This window comes from Camarhynchus parvulus, chromosome 1 (assembly GCF_901933205.1).
Source record: "Camarhynchus parvulus chromosome 1, STF_HiC, whole genome shotgun sequence".
Classification (NCBI taxonomy): Eukaryota; Metazoa; Chordata; class Aves; order Passeriformes; family Thraupidae; genus Camarhynchus; species Camarhynchus parvulus.
In genome coordinates this window covers 85,788,987-85,807,084 of record NC_044571.1, presented here as the reverse complement: position 1 = coordinate 85,807,084, position 18,098 = coordinate 85,788,987, and the positions used below count along the sequence as shown (strand labels likewise).

Genomic DNA, 18,098 nt, shown 5'->3' with positions numbered 1-18,098 from the left:
AAGTTTTGGGACACCCAAGTTTGGAAATATCTGTCCCTATTTATACTGTCTCTTAGGGCTTTTTGCTTGCTTCAAATCCTGACCATTCAGTATAAAGAGTTCAGACTTTAACTGCCAGAATTTGCATCAAACTCTTAATGGTTTCTCCAAAAATTAGGAGGTCAAGTTAACATTGCCTCTGGTAGGGTGATTGAGAACTAATTAATTAATGTGAGATTTTGGAAGCAGAATCTGGCAAAATATTTTCAAATCTCTTTTCAAATTACTTCCCAGCATAAAAATTTATAGGAAAATAGGAACAATTATTTTGTTTAAAAACAGTTTTATGAGTGGTTAAAAAATTATCTGGAATTTTCTGCAATACTATGATTAGGAATGAAAGTCACTTCTAAATCTATCCATGTGAAACTGGATTAGAAGTTCATTACATCCTTTACACTACAAACATTTCAGAATAAACTTGGTAAGGTCCTCAACCAACTAAACCAGTTCTGTTTGTGGATCATCACCTCCCTAAGAGTGGTAGGGAGAAAAGCATTAAAATCCTCAGAAAGAGGGGGAAAGCAACACAGTATTTCACTAAGCCTAAAATACTTGAAGTCATCATCATCCTCACAAATAATTGTCAAAATGCACTTGACATAACACAAAAACATAGCTTGTCAAAAACAACAAGGAAAAACTATGTACTGGGAATTTCCTGAATATCTCCAAAATGAAAGGTTGGCCTGAGGGAGGGCATTGGGTATCTCAGTAGACTGGTAACTATTGCTTTTGTCAGGATTTACTTAAAAATCCAACCTCAGATATTGAAACTTCTGAGGACTGACATATAATGATGTATAATAATGAACAATGGCAGAAACATTTTCTGTTTCTTTTTCCAGAGTCCTAAATGATCAGATCCGAATAAGCCGCCTTTGGAAGGGAGAAGAACAAGCCAATTCTAGGTAATGACATGGCCATGAGAAAACAAGAGCTGAGGGAATTGTGGGGTTTTACGAACTATCTTAAACTGAAAGTTTTGTTTCTTCTATCTCACAGACACACACAAAAATTTTTCATGTCTCCTAACAAAGCAAATAGGAGTGGTGCCTGCCCTGGCAAGGACTGAGTAAAGGTCAAGCTGAGAGGAGGAGAACTTTTTATTTCCTGTTCTGCTAGAGATTAGTCTGGTTAATCAACATTAGCTTTAGTAAATCAGACCTCACAGGTTAGTAAATAAACTTTGTTATAAAACAGTTTATAGAGAAATAAAACCTGACAGCAGAGCGGTTATCAAATTCTAGGTGTAGGAAAAGATCAACTTCTATGAAAACAGACCTATTTCTACTAATTAATTCACTAATTTCCATTCACTAATTCACTATAAATCCTACTTCCATCTGCTTTATTCCCCACCAGTTGAAAAAAAAAAGTGAAAGGAGCACACCTGTTTTTATAAACATGTACTCACCACACAAATATACATAGTTCAGATTTTAAAACATTAAGCAAACTACAAGTTTACAAGTAATTAACTACTTTTTGCAAGTTTTTTAATCCCAAGGCAGAATGTGAGGCTTACCAACGTATTAGATGAATTGTAATCCTCAGCTGATTTATCTGAAAGACAGATAATAATGCCATTATAAATGAGTTATAAACGCAGCAAAAGTTGGGAAGAGGAGCAAGGAACAAGCTCTCTTTAGAAAAGGCAGGAAAAAAGGCTGCTCCCAAACTCAGCTCCCTAACTCCAGCTTCCCAGAACCAGCTGAACCCTGGAAGATACAGGAACAGAGGGTAAATGAATGCAGACAAATGCAGGGGTCACAAATCCCTGCAGCAAGAGGGTGGAATTGCCCAGAGCAAAACTTGAATGAATATTGTCCTCCATCCATGTACACAAAATATTATCAATGGACTAAGTCCCCAGCAGAGGCACTGCAGCTGACTCCTGACTGCAAAATGTTCAGTCTCAGCCACCTAAACTTCCTGGTGTACAGCAGATTAGCAGAGAGGACCTCACAAGTCAACTGATGGGCTTCTCATTTGACTATCCAGGCACATATGGGGAATATTTGTGCTTTTATCCCTGCTTGGAGCCTTCCTAATGAGTACCAGATCTGGTGACATGGTTCTATCCCCCTAAAAGAACCAAAGTAGGGGTTAATATTTCGAAAGGGAAGGAGTTGCAGTTGAAAGGAAAAGGAGTGGTGGTTGCAGATGTCCTTCAGAGGGCAGATAACCCATAGAAAGAGGCACAAAACCTTGGCAGCTTCAACTTTTAGAGGAACCCAGCCAGCAATTTCCAAGCACCCAGGGAGCTGAGGCCCATTCCTCAACCATGGCACATGGGAGCAGAGAGGCTCTCAACCCAAGTACACAAAAAGCAACATCCACACCCACCCTCCAAACTGAAACTGGTGCAAAATTTAGCTGCCTGTTTTCTCCAGGGACTTTCATCAGGGGAACCCAGTCCCAGAAGTCTGGGATCTGCCTTGCAGATGCTGGCTGTGGCTGCGAGCATCAGAAAAAGGATGTTTTGGAGGCTCAGCCAGTTGACTGACATCCTCTTTTGCAGCTCTGACATCCTCTTTTGCAGCTATGCAGGGCATCCAGATTAACAGAAGAGCATTTTAAAGGAAGAAAGGTGCTTGAGCAGCCAGGGAATCTCATTCACATTTTCCTTGAAAAGAGAGACCTACTTGTCGATTAAACAGAAGCAGCCCCACATGCCCTGACCACAGAGAGTTGGAAAAAGCAGCCACATGAGACCATCACCATGTACCTGTGAAGCTCATGTACTTCTGGCTGTTGGAGATCTTCTTGGAGTTGTAAAACTCCAACACATCCAGCACTGCCTGGGGGTTCTTCTTCTGCTCTGACTTGGTGATGTTGGAAGTCTGCAGCAGACGTGCCCACTGCTCCGGCATTCCCTGTGGGAAGAGGCACCTTGGTAACACACAGCTGGTCTAATGTGCATAAAACATAAGCCCCCTGTCACTGTTCTGCCCCAGTTTTTGGAGTTACACAGTATTGTGAGGGAAACAGGGAGAAAAGAGGACAGAAGAGGAGAGGAAAGAAAAAGAGGTGGTGAATGTGTGTGTCCCTAGCCACTGCCTGTGTTACAAACCACACTTGGGCATGTAAATGTCACTCTTGGGTCTCTGGGTGACTCCCACGTCCTCTGCAGACCAAAATTCAAAAACCAGAAAGGAGAAGAGCCAGTTGCTGCACTTTGGGAAAAGCCTCAAGAAAAAAACAAAACAAACCACAAAATCCTTTAGGCACAGGTATTCACATACTTATATATACACCCAAGAAAGACTACAGAAGTAACATACACTGCATAGCCTTCAGCACAATGGACATGCAAGACTCGTTTGGGTCTTCTGGCAGCACTAGAGCTCTTTGGTAACAGCAGTGTGGTGCCCTCTGTAACCAGAGCTGGGAAAGCAGAGGTGTTAACTCCACATCTGAAGTTCAGAATTTCACTATAGGGACATAATTTCAGCCAGAAAATAAACACACCTGAAAAAGAGCCAGACTTGTGCCTTTCCTCACCAGCAGGGATAACAGTTTGTATGGACGAAGTGGCAGAGACTGGGATGCATGAGCAATGAAGTTATCCTCCTGTTCAGAAGGAAGGCTGGATACACCTCTCAGGTAATGCCCCACTAGTACAGGTGGGCTAACCTGGGCAAGTCTAGAGGCTGCCATGCAAAACCCACGCGTGCACATGACTCTGGGTAGGGGAATAAAGTCCCTGAAAAGCAGCATTATTACAGACAGGTAGAAACACCTTGTTCACAAACAACTTCTGCTGCTAGGAAATACTATCTCGTAACCAGAATGAGAGTGAAAATACAATGATGATGATGAAATACAACTCTGTCTTTACAGTATTTTGCACATCAATAAACAAAAAAAGCCCACCACACATAAAAGCATCTGACATTTAGCCTTAGGGCAGTACATACATGTTCTGTCCTAAGTAGCTGTACACAGCTGTGTGCCTCCCGAAGGAAAACTCTCAGAGCCCCACTTGGGGGACACAGACTATGCTACAGACTTATTTCAGCTCTACAGGGGGAAAAGAGGGGAAGAGAAGGGAAGGGAAGACAGATATACCATGTTTAGCTGACCACAGCAGCCAAAAAACCAGGAAAGGAAAAGTTTGCTGGCAGCCTGAGCTTATGGGATATGCCAAGTTTGACAGTCTCTCAGCATGAATTAGTAGGTAACCTCTGCAGATGTGTTTCAAATGAGATCAAACCAGATGATGGTAATAGCCCTTCCAGCATTAATATATAAAAGATTAATGGGCCCTGGCTCCTCCTAGCAATAAGCTAAACCACACAGTTCTCTCTTCCTCCAGCTTCACTTACTGTGAATTCTCCCGTGACTGCATCAAACCCCACATGAATCGTGTGTTCAAAGTCTGAGGGCAGGGAGATCTCTGGCCGCTCTTTCTCTTTCTTCTTATTGGCTGCAAGAGACAAAAACAACAACAATAAAAAAAATCCATACATGCATCAAGAATTAAAATCTCCCCAATAGTTTCTAATTCACCTACACAATCACCCCCCCCATTTTTGCTAGTCATAGGATTTTGATCTGAAGCAGACAAACAGCAAGTTGAAAAATTTTATTTCCACACTTAAGAGCAACCACAGTGAGTGGACAACAGAAACAAAAGTCTTGTAACACAGGACAAACATAAAAGGAAACTGGTACTTTCAGTATGTAAAGTATCAACTAGTATATCTAGACTCAACAGCATGAGAGCTATTTACCTAAAATATTCACACAAATTACACAGGTCAGAGTCAAAAACTCTACAGTGGCAGTAAGTGGAAGCCAGTCACTTTTGAACACCTATTTTTATTTGTTGTTTTAAGCAACTTTAAAAAAAGCCAACAAAACAATATTATGTGCTTTTAAATATACACTTGCCTCTCATACAAAAGCCAGGGACAAAATTAACTACAAATACTGCTCAGAAATTGTTTCCTTCATCCTATTTCCTCAAAAGTTTGGGAAGAAACCTAAATATAATGTGGGATTCTGCTATAAAATATTATGAGCAAAAGCACTTCTTTTTTTTTTTTTTTGCTCACAAAATGAACTAAAGATAGTTTTAATAACCAGCTTTGAAGACATGAGCAAGATAGCAGAATTTGGCAGGTGAGCAGCAGAAGTCACCAAGAAACAGGGAAGAAAATACATCAAAGCAGATGCACCCTTCAAATTTTAAACAGAGGTCTTCAAATAAGATTATCATTATGCATTGGATTAAGTTCATCCATATTCATTATGTATTAAAGACTCCACCTTTCTTTTAGCATTTATTGTATTCAAGAAATTGAGATTGGTTTAAGAAAGAACCACATTCTAGTTGGTTTGGCTGCTGCTTGCAGTTATAAAATCAGCAGAGCCAGGAGAACGTGAGCAAGCCACTCACATTTCCCAGCTGCTCCCCTTTTTTATCCAAAGCCAAACAGAATTTGTTTTGTGGCTGACATTCCCCAGTGCACTTTTGGCAACATGAAGGCCAAACCCCAGGTATTTGAGAAGCCTGCAAGGCTAACACTCAGTGCAGCAATTCTTTAAGACATTGCTGTGGTTGGTTGTGTAGAGAGGCTCAGGGCTGGCCCCAAAGGACTGAATCCCATTTCCTTCAGTGCCAGCTCTGGCACTGTTCTCTGTATCATTACAGAGCTACAGTTGTACAGAGTAATTTTGGAGAACGAAAAGGATCAGATGCTCCATTTGGGACACGAAGATGGAACAGATTGTCTTTGATCCCTCTTTTAAACAAAGGGAATGAGGGAGGCTGAGTCACAGAGGAGTGACAGAGTGCCAAGGGGAAAAGAGCAATGCTGGAGGAGCCATCCCTGAGAAGGGAGCGAGGAGGAGACAGGAGCAGCTGCTGGTTGGCAGATGGTGAGCATCTGCAGCACAGAGGCTGCTGCACGCACTAGCACCGGATGGAAAGCGAGAGGCAAAGAGGTGCAGGGAGTGCCATCAGAGCCACCATATCCCATAGGTCTGCCCACAGGATCAGACCACTCTTCCAAGCCAAAGACTGAGGTGCCATCTCAGCCTAGAAGCCCATTGCTTAGGTGAAGAAGAAGAGGACACTTCTACCAGCACCACTATGCAAGAGCTCTGCACAGACAATGAACACCCACCCACACGTGGTCCAGGGCAGCTGCCACAGCACAGTTGAACATATTCCTAAACAAAGCTTAAGGGCATTAGGTTGCTATCCAGAAGTCTTAGGTGTTTTTTTTATTTCTACATTCAGGCAGATCTGACAGATCTAGAAGCCTAAACATTATTAAACCATTAATAATACAATTGCCTTTGTGACCAGGTGGTACAAGGGAAAAAGACTGGGAGTGCCTTTCTCTTTAGTTCTTTCTAAACACTAAAGTCCCTTTAAAGGGATTGCATTATCTTTGCAATGAGCTAAAAAGACCCGAAGAATCTTAATTTAAAAAATACAAAAGAGAAATAATATCATATATTTAAGATGACCTACCTACCACCACCAAAGGCTTTATTCCCACAAACACCTCATCACCTTCTCACTCCATGTTCAATGCTGTTAAATGAGCCTCCCATAAATTTTTCTTACAATGTCCTGGCAAATTGAGCTGCAACTGTGAAGCATGATGTCTGACTGTGCAGTGAGACCATCCTGAAGCATACTGAGATGAGAAAGGTCTTCACCACTGCTAACATGGACTCAAGTGTTCCCAGTCACCGTGGAAAGGGCTCCTGGTTGCTGCACACTGTCACCTTGTGGGTAAATCCTTGCCTCTGTTTGAAGCTGCAGCTGAGGTCAGCAAAGTTCAAAGGAGATAAATGTGCCCCATTCAAGCCAGACTGACACCCTCAGTTAGGCACTGATGAGTCCCCTGAGCCCAGGAAAATTCAAAATATTCACAAGTCCTGCTGAGAGCAACAAGTCACACAAGCCCTGCATCCTACTGGGCAGGACTCACCCAGTATTAAACCAATGGGTTTTTTAAATGCCTGATTTGTGGTTTAGGCTTGAACAGAGGAAATGAGGACTACAAATTACATCCTAAATTTTGCAGGCTGAGCATGACATCTTCAGAGCTGCCTGGCAAGGGGTATAGTTCAATGCAAGTGTGCAAAAATGCATGAGGCCCTGGATTTATGCCCCATGTGTCCTTTATACAACACTTCTGCTCATGTACAGGGGTAGCACAGACTTGCTCAAAATTACTTTCCTCTAACTGAATGGAAACCAACTTCCCTTTTAAAAAAATAAAAACTAGAAAATGATACCCAAATCATTTCAGGCACAAACCAAAGTGTTGTGAACACTGAAGAATTTGCCTACGTTTAAGCAGCATGACACAATATGAATTTAGCTGTCATCATGAGACTAGAAGAAGTTCTCATAAGATAGAAATCAACAAATTTGACGTGAAGGTGACAGTGTTAAAGGAATTTTTTGCTCACAGGAATTAGAGGACAGAAGCAGCCATTCTCACTTGGGCAGGTGTATTGCAACAGAAGGCTCTGCTGGGCTTGGCTAAACAAAAATCTCTCATGTCTTGAAGCATCTGCCATGTTGGCCAATCTTCAGTAAACATGGGCAGCTTTGGATCAGTCACAGTCTGTCTGCTGATTTTCCCCAAACCTTCATTTTTCTCCTCGTTCGTAGTTCTCCTTCATAATCCAACTCAAACTAGCATTTCAGGTTCTACTTCTTTTACTCCTTTACAAGTTTCCAGTGATTTCTTTGATCTCTGGAACAGTTCATCCTGGAGATTTAAAAACTGCTCGCCCTTAAGTAAGTCAACACAAAAATCCTGCAGCTTTTTTAGGATTCATACTCATAATGGCAAGTTCTAACCCAGACCCAGCAGACTTTTAACACTGAGTTCACAGGTTTCTGGATTGCAGGCTCAAAACCCCACACTTGTAAAACAATCCAAAGTTGCCAAAAGTATCAGATAAGAATAATAATAATGAGTGCCACATTTGTAGAAAATGATCCACCACCTTGCTTATTTAAATTAGTGAAGCTATCATTTCAATTAGTCTTTTCACTAATAAAAATTAGGAGGCAGCCTCCCTCCTGAAGGCCAGGGAGTTGAAGGTATTTAGTCTTGACTTCAGTTACCCAGTGCTTAGAAACCACTGCAATACAGAAAAAACTGACGTATTACGAAGAGGAACTCCAAAAAAATAGGTCAGATATAAAAAGAAACCAGCACATATTAGGGGATGAAGATTTTTTTTTTTGCATCACTTCAAAAGATTCATAGGAGAGAGGTTTTTTTAAAATATCCTCATCCTAAAAATTAGAATTTCATGTACAGTTCACAGTTCCTATCTCTTTTTCCATCTGTTACAGTCCCTTGAACATGAAAAACTCCTTCAGTTCACAAGAAATATGCAAGAATTTTCAGTGACAGAATGTTCTTAAAAGCAAGTAGACAATGCCTGACCCAGACATTAGAACAGAGTAAATGGCCATGAGGCAAAACATGACAGGTCTAGTAGTAGATTGCATATTAGTCTTGTATAACTCAAATTATTTGCTGTTTAAAACAACAAAACAAGCAAAAGGCCTCCCTCTGCTCTCCACCAATTGCCAATGCCAGCTTTATTGGCCAGCTTGTAATTGGCACAAAACCTTATGATTTTCTAGACCATTATGGACAGACAAGTCAGGCTGGGAAGTAACAGAACTAGTCCCAGAGCTAGTCCAGATTTTCAGGGACACTGTTCTCATAATTTATAGGAAAGGCAAAATAAATTAAGAAAAAAAAAAACCACAAGAAAGGGGGCCTAAGAGAGACCTGCAAAGAGATTTTGACAAGGGCATGGAGTGACAAGACAAGAGTGAATTAATTAAAAACAAGAGAGGGGCAGGTTTAAATTAGATATTAGGTAGAAGTTCCTCACTGTGAGAGTGGTGAGGCACAGGTACAGGTTGCTCAGAGAAGCTGTGGCTGCCCTTTGGAAGGGTTCAAGGCCAGCCTAGATGAGGAGGCTCTGAGGAACCTGGTCTGATGGAAGTTATTCCTGCCTATGACAAGTAAGTTGGAACAAGATGATCCTTAAGGTCCCTTCCAACCCAAATAATTCTAGTATTCTATGATCCTGTGAAAAAAAAGCAAGATGGATTAAATGTTACAAGTTTAATCATTACAAAAAACATATCTACAGACTGTACCTTATATACCCTGCAACAACCAAGACAGAAGATTTATTAGAAGAGATAAAATACTGTACTTTTATCTCCTGGCAAAATAGATCGGTAAAACCGATCCTTCCTCTTCTTTTCTTCTGGATTGGGAGGCAGAGGTTTTGAGCCATGATTTAAAGTCCCAGGATCTTTGCTTCCTGAACCAATCATAGTGCTGGTATTTCTCATTGGAGGAGCAGGTGGTTTGTCTTCTGTTTCAACTCCATTGTTAGACATCTTCAGCTGGGGAGGCCGTTACTGGGAATTGGGAAAGAAAACAGGTTAGAAGCCGTAATTATTTATTGATTCTGGACTAGAGCCACACACTACCAAGTAAACCACAAGTAGGTATTTGCAGATGCACCTGCAACCTCAGCCTAACCATTAACCTAGTACTGCTGTGTACACCACTACCATATGCCCAAGTGCCACATCCACAGGCTTTTTGAACACTTCCAGGGACAATGATAGCAACATAGCCCCAGCATAAAAATTCGTGTCAGCACAATAAATTCTACTCAAGAACCCTCTTCTTTTTCTGTTAATAAGACTATGTTCAATCATTTGCATTATTGATCACTGAGAAAAGCCTGCTTCAGGATACAAAAAATTCTCAAAGAAACCATGGAGCAGAAGTCAGGGTGAGAAGGTAAATATGATGTAGTGAAGAGTAAGGATACCTGAGAGGAGCCAACAAGTTGCTGAGTTTGTAATACCTCTCAGATCCATGCTAGTTCTCCTAAAAACTATGTCCAAAGGTTTGCATCAGTCTCCAGCACAGCACAACACATAGACTGAAGTTTGTACTCAGAGTTTTGATGCAGCTGCTCAGGCTCCTTTGCTACAGAGCTGCTGAGCGGGTTCAGAGGCAGAAGTGGCCATAAAACCCTGAGCTGTACCCCCTCAGATGCAGTGCCACAGCCCTCGATTGTGCCAAGCCAGCCCTGGCCTTCCTGCAGTACTGCACACTTCAGGAGCAACTCCAACTGCCAGGAAGTTGATTGCATTTTGTTCTGTTGGAAGGGTCAAACGAAATAAGATCCCCAACACACACATAAATCCATAAGTAAATAATCCCTGCTGTGCAGATTTAAAGACGGAAGCTTGGGAACAGGGTAATAGATTACTCTGCAACAACTAACTTGTTCCACCCAAATGAGATCAGTATTACTGCTGGCACAGCCCAGCTGCAGCAAGATCCTTCTGGAAACTAGAATTCATCTGCACTATGTTTTCTTTCAAAAGTGAGTTGGGAGTTAACTGCTGAATAAAGACCAAAGTGGGAACAATTTCTGTTTGGGTGGAAAAAGCATTTCAACAGCTTTACCACTTCCACAGGCAGTAAGGGAAGTTGTTTCACTTGGGGAGAGTTGCAGCATGGCAAAAAGTCAGAAGCTGTTTGCTCTCTGCAAGTAAGAAGTTTTGTTACAAAGCTGAGATCACTGCTGACTGCCAGGGAGCCGCTTTCCATAGGCTGGACTCAGTGTGACACTGAGTCACACTGAACAGATCTCACCACCACACCACAGTCCTATGGCCACACAGCACCCAGCCAGCCTTCAAAGCCTTCTTTAGCCAAGCTACTGATCCTCAGTGTAACTGGCAAGCTTTGGATCCAGAGCATGCTGCTGTGGGGAACTAAGGCAGGCCAACACTGCCCACAGAAGTCGCTCAGCAGCAATGTGCCAGATTTTGCCAAGAGCAGAGTTTCCCTGTTGCCTGCCAAGCCATGGCTGGCCTGCAGCTCCACCTTTGCTTCCACTTGATTGATTCCCAGTTTCTTCACAGCTGCCCTTAAATGGGAGGGTTAGCAGTGTTGTGCAGCCTGTAAGGCTTTGGGCAAGTCTTTACACACAGGGAACTTTGTAAAAGGTCTGCCCCTAACCCCATTCTCCTTCCAATACAGCTATGCAAAGGAATATTAAATGACAGACTAGTATTTGGGGATTGATTTTAATGGTGGGACAGCTTTGGTATTTGGGAGGGGTGGGGGGAAATTATCTGTGCACTTGTCTGGGCGTGTCCTCACATGTGCCCTGTGCATGTCCCACCACTCACAGTTCAGCCTCATGCCATTCTTGGGTATAAAACAGAACAGAACTAAGTGACAGCTGGAGTGCCAGCCATGAAGTGGTTGGTGCAAACGAATACTCTCCCTGCCTAAGCAGTGGAAAAAAGTCTAAGCTGAAACCCAACTGATAATTTTGGCAGCCACTGCTGCACATGTATCTTGTGAAACATGAAGATACTGAGCCCTTCCTGATGGGCTTTGCACATCACAGTGTCAGCAGCTGGAACCAAACTGGCACAAGTAAACCATTTGAAACAACATAAGCAGCAGTGTCCTATAAGAGATGCATTCTCTGCTTTGATCTTATTTAACCACGAAAAAGTGAATTGCCAGGAAGGTGCTAGGAGTACACTGCAAACAGGGAAGCAGAAGGAAAAGGAATGTTAGCAGCCCTCTGCCTGCCAAACAGACCTCCCCAGGAGTGGCACCACATTTGCTGCTCTAACAGCCTGATTTATCCCCAATGGGGGTTTGAATAAAGGTGCATCCAAAGATTCCCCCATCAGCCAGACTTCCTGGAGCTACAGGCATGGCTGGAATGGAGACTGACTCACTTCTGGGTCCCTCTCCCACTGAGCAGAGAGGTCAGTATACCTGCTGTCAGAGGCACAAAACTAAGCAGGAGAAAGAGTAAGGTTAACTAAGTTGGGGAATGGATGCAACATCAGATCAAAATAGAGCAGTATGTGGCTCCAGGCTGGAGAAAAAGAAGTGAGAGGAAGAATAAAAAAAGCCCCAGATTACAGGCAGAGGCTGGTCTAGTGTTGGGAGAAAGAAAGAGAACATAAGGAAAAACCTCAAAAAAAAAAAGAGTATAAGAAAAATCTCTGTATGTCAAGCATCCTCCCTCTCAGTTCCACCAGTGCAAAACCCCAGGGACATCTGCTCTTAGTTTCTTCAATATAAGAAAGTTTTTCAAAATCCCTCAGTCAGAAAGGATAGCGCACAAGTGAATTACTGTTTTACCACAGGGATAGAAACTGGCAGTACAAGCTCTTGTTTATCTTACATTATTCCCTGAAAGAGCAAGTACCTGCTGAGAAGTTACATAGTTTTACAAGCAATATTGTTTCACACCTATTTGATAACTGCACCTTTGCTGTAGGCAAAGCCTATAGTACAGCCTCTCATTTTCCCTCCATCACTCAAGCTCACAGACCTTTCTCTTCATCAAAGTCTAATCTTTGGAGTTACATGAGCTGTTTGGAGATGGGGGGGTAGGAGAAATCCCTTGATCCACAAAACTAAGAGACTGATTCCACAGGAGTTCCCCCCTGTAATAGCTGCACTAGAAGGTTCCCAAAGGCCTTGTGTCACTATATATTTAAAGGGAAAAGCAAAAACCTGCTTAAATGAATCCTCCCACTGCAATACAGAGGTCAAATGCAACATCATTATACTTTCAACTTCTCTTGGCTTCAAAGTAGGCAGATGAAACCCTCTCCTGACAGAATTATACACCCAAGTCAGAACTGAGAGCCCAGAGCCAGGCCAAGTGGTTACAGAGGTAGCCATCCCCTCACTGCAGCCCAGCTGGCTGTGCAAATTCTCTTCTTCCTAGCATAATCTCCTGCCAATTCACATGTAAGCAAGCTTTAAACAAACCCCCTCATGTAGGCACTGCCCGAATTCAGAGCACCAGGCAATCTCTTCCCCAGCTGGCAGAACATCAGCGCTAGGCCACTGAAATGAGTCACTTAGCTCGGCACAAGCCATTCCATTCCAACAGGAATGCAAAGCATCGCTGCTCTGAGCTATTTCCTTCTTCACACCAGCACGACTCTCCCTTGAGAAATCCATCTTAGGTTTCCACGGTGTGATTAAGTGAACAGTGAAAGCAATGAAACAGCACATGAACTTTTCAACCAGAGTCAGATGAGGGAATACATTTTAGCTGCAGACACAATTATTCTCAACTACTATATATATTAAAATACCAGCGCTCAAACCAAACTCCATAGACAACACTAGGAAGGCATAGCTGTAATGTAGGACTATTGTTTCTGCAGACATTTGAGAGTACTGAAAGTTTGAGTTGTTTCAGCACACAGTAATAATGCTAAGTTTTATTACATACTGCAATCTGTGACTGCTGTAGTCAAGTTATAGTTGCCTTCAATGCACCCCTATCCCTTCCCATCAACTTCTGCAGGCCATTAGCTAAAAATCATTGCCACAGACTCAACAGAGTCCAACAGCAAACCTGTCAAACTCAGCTTTTACACCTACAAAACACTTATGCAGACGGGAAGAAGACAGACAGAAGGTAGAACAAGCAGAAGTAGTGAACAGAAAACAGCACCCACAGGTGCCAAGAGGGGCACCCAAGAGCTCAGGGTACATTCACAGATGCAAAGATCCATGCAGGTCTGCTGATCTTTGTTAAGATGATATAACACAAAAGACAATCATGGAATCATTAAGGTTGAAAAAGACCCTATGATCATCAAGTCTGAGCATTAACTCAGCACCATTGTGTTAACCACTAAATACCACTCTCAAGTGCCGCATCTATATGCCTTCGAAATTGTGAAGTTTATTCCTAAACTACAGGCATAAACTGTAGTACAGGCACAGCCTCCTGAGACATTCACCTTGCAGAGTGGGACCCAAAAGTAGGTGGGACATTCTGACCCTACTCTAGCACACACACAAGCAGAAAAAAAGAGAGAACAAAGACCCTCTATGTATGTCATTTTTCCTTCCACTTAACTTAAGCACATCATTTCAAACCTGCTGCTCCATGCTGAACTCTAGGTTTCTATCAAGCTGCTTGTTTTCTCTTTGCATTCCTTACCAAGACAGACAGATGACTGATTGCTAAAACAGAATGCAATTAAAAAGTCAGAAAGGCTGAAACCTACGCTACAGTAGATGTCATACAGATAACTACGTCCAATGCATACTAATTGCAGGAGTCAACATGAAAACTCATAAAAGAGACATCTATAATTCATGCAGTTTGGCAAGAGAGTAAAGAGAGTAGCTGTAAGTTACTCACTACAACTTACAGAAGAATAAACTATATTAAACAAGACGGGGAGGAGGAAGATGCTCAGCAACTGCTCTTTCCTCTCTGCTTACTACCAGAAGGAAATCTCCCATTTTTCCAAGACACAAGTATTCTGTTGTTGGCAGGGTGAGGAAAGGGTGTCTTGCTCACAAAGAAAAAAAAAAGAGAGTCTAAACCTTTAATTGAGTTGATCCTTATCAGAACAAGTGTTTTACCTCTGCACCAGTATCCCTGCATCCTTGCACCTCATGGCTAGAAATTGCTTGTGCATGCACACACAGTTAAAATCACCTCCTTCCCCCTCACACTGCCCTGGTGAGAAAGAGCACAGGCTGTGCCCTGCTCTGTTCAAACACATTGCAAGCAGCAGATTCCCTCCCTGTGTGTCACGCTTCCACGCAAATCCCAGCAGAAAAAGTAACATCAGAGTTTACCAGCTGGGTTTCCACACAGGATGAAGACAGTCATTCGTTTTTTATTACTCTACGTGGGACTAAGTCTCAAACACCAGTCTCACGCTGAAGGAAGGGCACCCCACGCCTTCCACCTGAAAAAGAGGCAAGAGGTGTCTTCTCCCTCCTCCCAGCAGCAGATGGGACCAGGAACACATGCTATCACAAAAAAGGCAGCTGCAACACACTGAGGGAGGAAAGACCGATCACCGCATTTAGAGGTGATTAAAAAAACCCCCAGAAACTCCAGCACAGAGCTGTCTCCCCAACCAGTTACTGCACATCTGAGCTCTGTGTAAATGTGCCAATTAAACCAAAAATGCCAAGGACCAGCAAAGCACCAGCCCAGATCCTGCATTTACATGTAAACTACAACAAACACAAAACAAAAATAACAACAAACAAACAACACAAAACCCCCAACAGACTAAACAACGGGCTTGCATAAATTTCAAATAAATAATTACAAAACAGCAATGTTTACTGATGTCTTTTTAGAACTTACCTGTTAGATCCCTGCAGGTGCTGCCAACACCTAAAGATGCAGATGAAATTGCTAAACTAAATGAAAGAATAATCTCTCAACATCAGTATACACCTAGAAGAGAATGCATCCACTGCTACAGCACGAGTGGGTGGGTGGGTGTGAGGAGGGGGAAGGGAGACACTCTCTCATGGCAGATGGCCAACTACCAGTTGCAGTCTTGCTCCACTGCCAGCATTATTTCCATAGTGCCAGACATAAAGGATGACTGACCACTTACAACTAACAGGAAAAGCTGGACAATCCCATGGCTTGGAATTTTAAAAGTCAAAAGTCTGGACAGTCCTTTTAAAAAAAGCCTTTCATTCAATCCCAGCAGTCTGGGCTAAATGCAAGGTGGGATTTCCTAGCCCAGATTTTGCAGGAGGACGTGGACATCCCTGTAGTGGGCAGGAGAGCTGCAAAATCTCCCCCTGGGCAGATATCCATGCTAACCCATCCTACCGCACAGATACGCTTCTAAAGAAGAACAGACTAATTATAACCACTCGATTCCTAGCAACAGAGTTCTCCTTTCATTCAAGTTAAGGAAGCTTCTTTCTGTTTTGTTAGAAAGAATCAAGGCCCAGTGTTCACCATCTTCCACAGTGTGGACCCATGCATGACCACTGTGACAGAAACCCAGGCACACTGAGGGTTTTAGAAGCACTGAGGAAGGTCAAGCCCTTTTCACCACATTAGGCTTGAATCCAAAACCACAGAGAGCAATGCCAGCTTAAATTGCCGTGTTCAGACTTGGCTTCAGCTGTTGCACAAATAAATGGCTGTGTCAAACAATAACCACTTCACAATCAATGCCAGCTATGCCCAAGTACCTGGAACATGTGATGAACTCCCCTTAATTGTGCTCCAGTACTCAAACTTGGAGAACTGCAGAGATCAGCTCTGCCTGATCCCATCCCAGGGCAGCAGCCTCCTCATTTTCACCAAGCATTTACCCACTCCTAACAGTGCTTTTAAACAGCCCAAGAGAAAAAAAAATAAAATCCAAGCTGCAACAGAAAGAACCAAGAGTATCATTTTTAAAAGTTCTCAGCCCACAAATCATCCTCCTTATTTCCTCATCCCCAGAAGTGCTGCCTCCCCTCCCCCTACACGCCTGAACAAGCAAGTTGGCTGTTGCAGATGTCAGGACAGGATCCCTTTTCCAGCACAGCACAGAGCAGCCTTGGCTCCGGTTCTGTTTTTGCTCACAGGAGGGCACGGCTTCAACCACACAAGTCAAAGTAGTCGCTGGAGTCGGAGCTTGCTAAGCAGGGTGGGAAAAATAAAGGCCTCTTATGTTAAAGCATATCCAAAGCCCATACAAGCAGGTTTCCTGGAGGAAATCTGTACTCCAGAGGAAATGACTAGAAGCAGCATAAAGAGAATATATTAATGCACACAGTTAAAACCACCCCCACTACTCCTGCCTAAGTTACTTGGCTCAGAGTCCTAACTACACATTAGCAGCAACAGCAACTGAGAGCAGCCGAATCATTAATCATTATTCCATTCAGAAGTTTCCAATGCAGGAAGATGGACATGGAGCACAGGGCTCAGAATTAAGCCCTGCTATCTCCTAATGTGGAATAATTCCCAGTACAATGTATTCACACTTTAAATACATGCTAGCATTTGCAAAAAACTGCACCTTTTTAAATCCAGAGATCTGTCACTTAGTAATGGGGGTGGGGGTAAAAAACATCTAAGAAAACGAGAACATTTTCAGATCAAGTCAACGACATCCCACAGGCACAGAGGACACTGCAATGCAGTGGTTAGCAAAAAGCCACAGTACATAAATAGATGAAAGTTTACATTAACCTGTAAAAGCTGAGTTTTTTCTGAGGTGAAGAAACACTGAGACACAAAGACATGCAAGGAGGAGACCAATGTTCTTCAGAGCAAAACTCATTCAACTCTTTTGCTGCTGGGAAAGTAAAGAGCAAGAAGACAAGCCAATTATCATTAGTGAATGAAACCACCCAAGACCCTCAATTAGACTGAGGGGAAAATGCCACAACAGTTCAGTGCTAATTGGAAATGCAAACATTTATCATCAGAGTAGTTCTTGCTCCTGTGTATAGCTCCATTGTGTTCATTGTAGCTAATGACAGTAGGAAGCCCAATGCTCCATAGTATTTATGTAATGACTGGCAAAGCTGTCACATTCCCTTAATTGCTAGCCAGGATTTTCATACTGGCAGTAGATTTCAATTAAATAAAATCACAAAGATTGGTTCAGTTTCATGTTGCTTTGTTAAAAGTTTTGGTTCTTCAAAGCTGGGAAAAGAGGGGAGAATGAATAGTTCTCCAAAGACAGGATAAGCTCTGCATCAAATATAAGGTTTTTGTAGACAAACTGAATTTAGAGACAAGCACCATCAAATACCCAGTGCTGCAAGAGCTAATTTAATATCAGTGAAGACAAGCAATTTGAGAACTGCACATAAATCTGCTTCAGATTTACAATGATTACCCCTTCAAGTGCAATACATGAAATGCTCTATGAGCAGTTCACTTACAAGGCAAAATGAAAAAGCCTAAGGTGGCTTGCAGTTTCTCCCCTAATTAAACTGTCACAGTGGTCTTCTTTGCTGCAAGAACATCACCTCTGTGTTTATAATTATATGCTAGCAAAACTCCCTATTCTACCTGCTTTATGATTCTAGAACAAACAGGAGGAGCCATAGTGGCAAGGTCTCACATCCCTAGACTTCCTTAATTGTACCAAATGCACTGCAGAGCACTAACGTGTCCATTAAGAATCATCATCGTTTAATTTAATGAGCAGCAGTTTGTTTTTAGGAAGCACC

General features: G+C 42.5%; 1 protein-coding gene across 9 annotated transcripts in view; it reads right to left on the bottom strand.

The window, feature by feature from the left end:
- The window catches only part of PAK1 (p21 (RAC1) activated kinase 1), a 77,006-nt gene that overhangs the window by 24,106 nt on the left and 34,802 nt on the right, over nucleotides 1–18,098 (bottom strand). For 7 of the 9 annotated variants that reach the window (XM_030946745.1, XM_030946685.1, XM_030946676.1 and 4 more), the window contains 4 exons: nucleotides 9,268–9,478; nucleotides 4,371–4,471; nucleotides 2,771–2,918; nucleotides 1,568–1,605 (listed from right to left, as the gene is read on the bottom strand). In XM_030946745.1, the coding sequence (XP_030802605.1) occupies nucleotides 1,568–1,605; nucleotides 2,771–2,918; nucleotides 4,371–4,471; nucleotides 9,268–9,457 (477 nt within the window). In that variant the 5' untranslated portion in view covers nucleotides 9,458–9,478. Of the gene's footprint in view, nucleotides 1–1,567; nucleotides 1,606–2,770; nucleotides 2,919–4,370; nucleotides 4,472–9,267; nucleotides 9,479–15,261; nucleotides 15,711–16,115; nucleotides 16,277–18,098 lie in introns of those variants that run through there. The other 2 variants (XM_030946756.1, XM_030946715.1) reach the window with 2 other exon arrangements.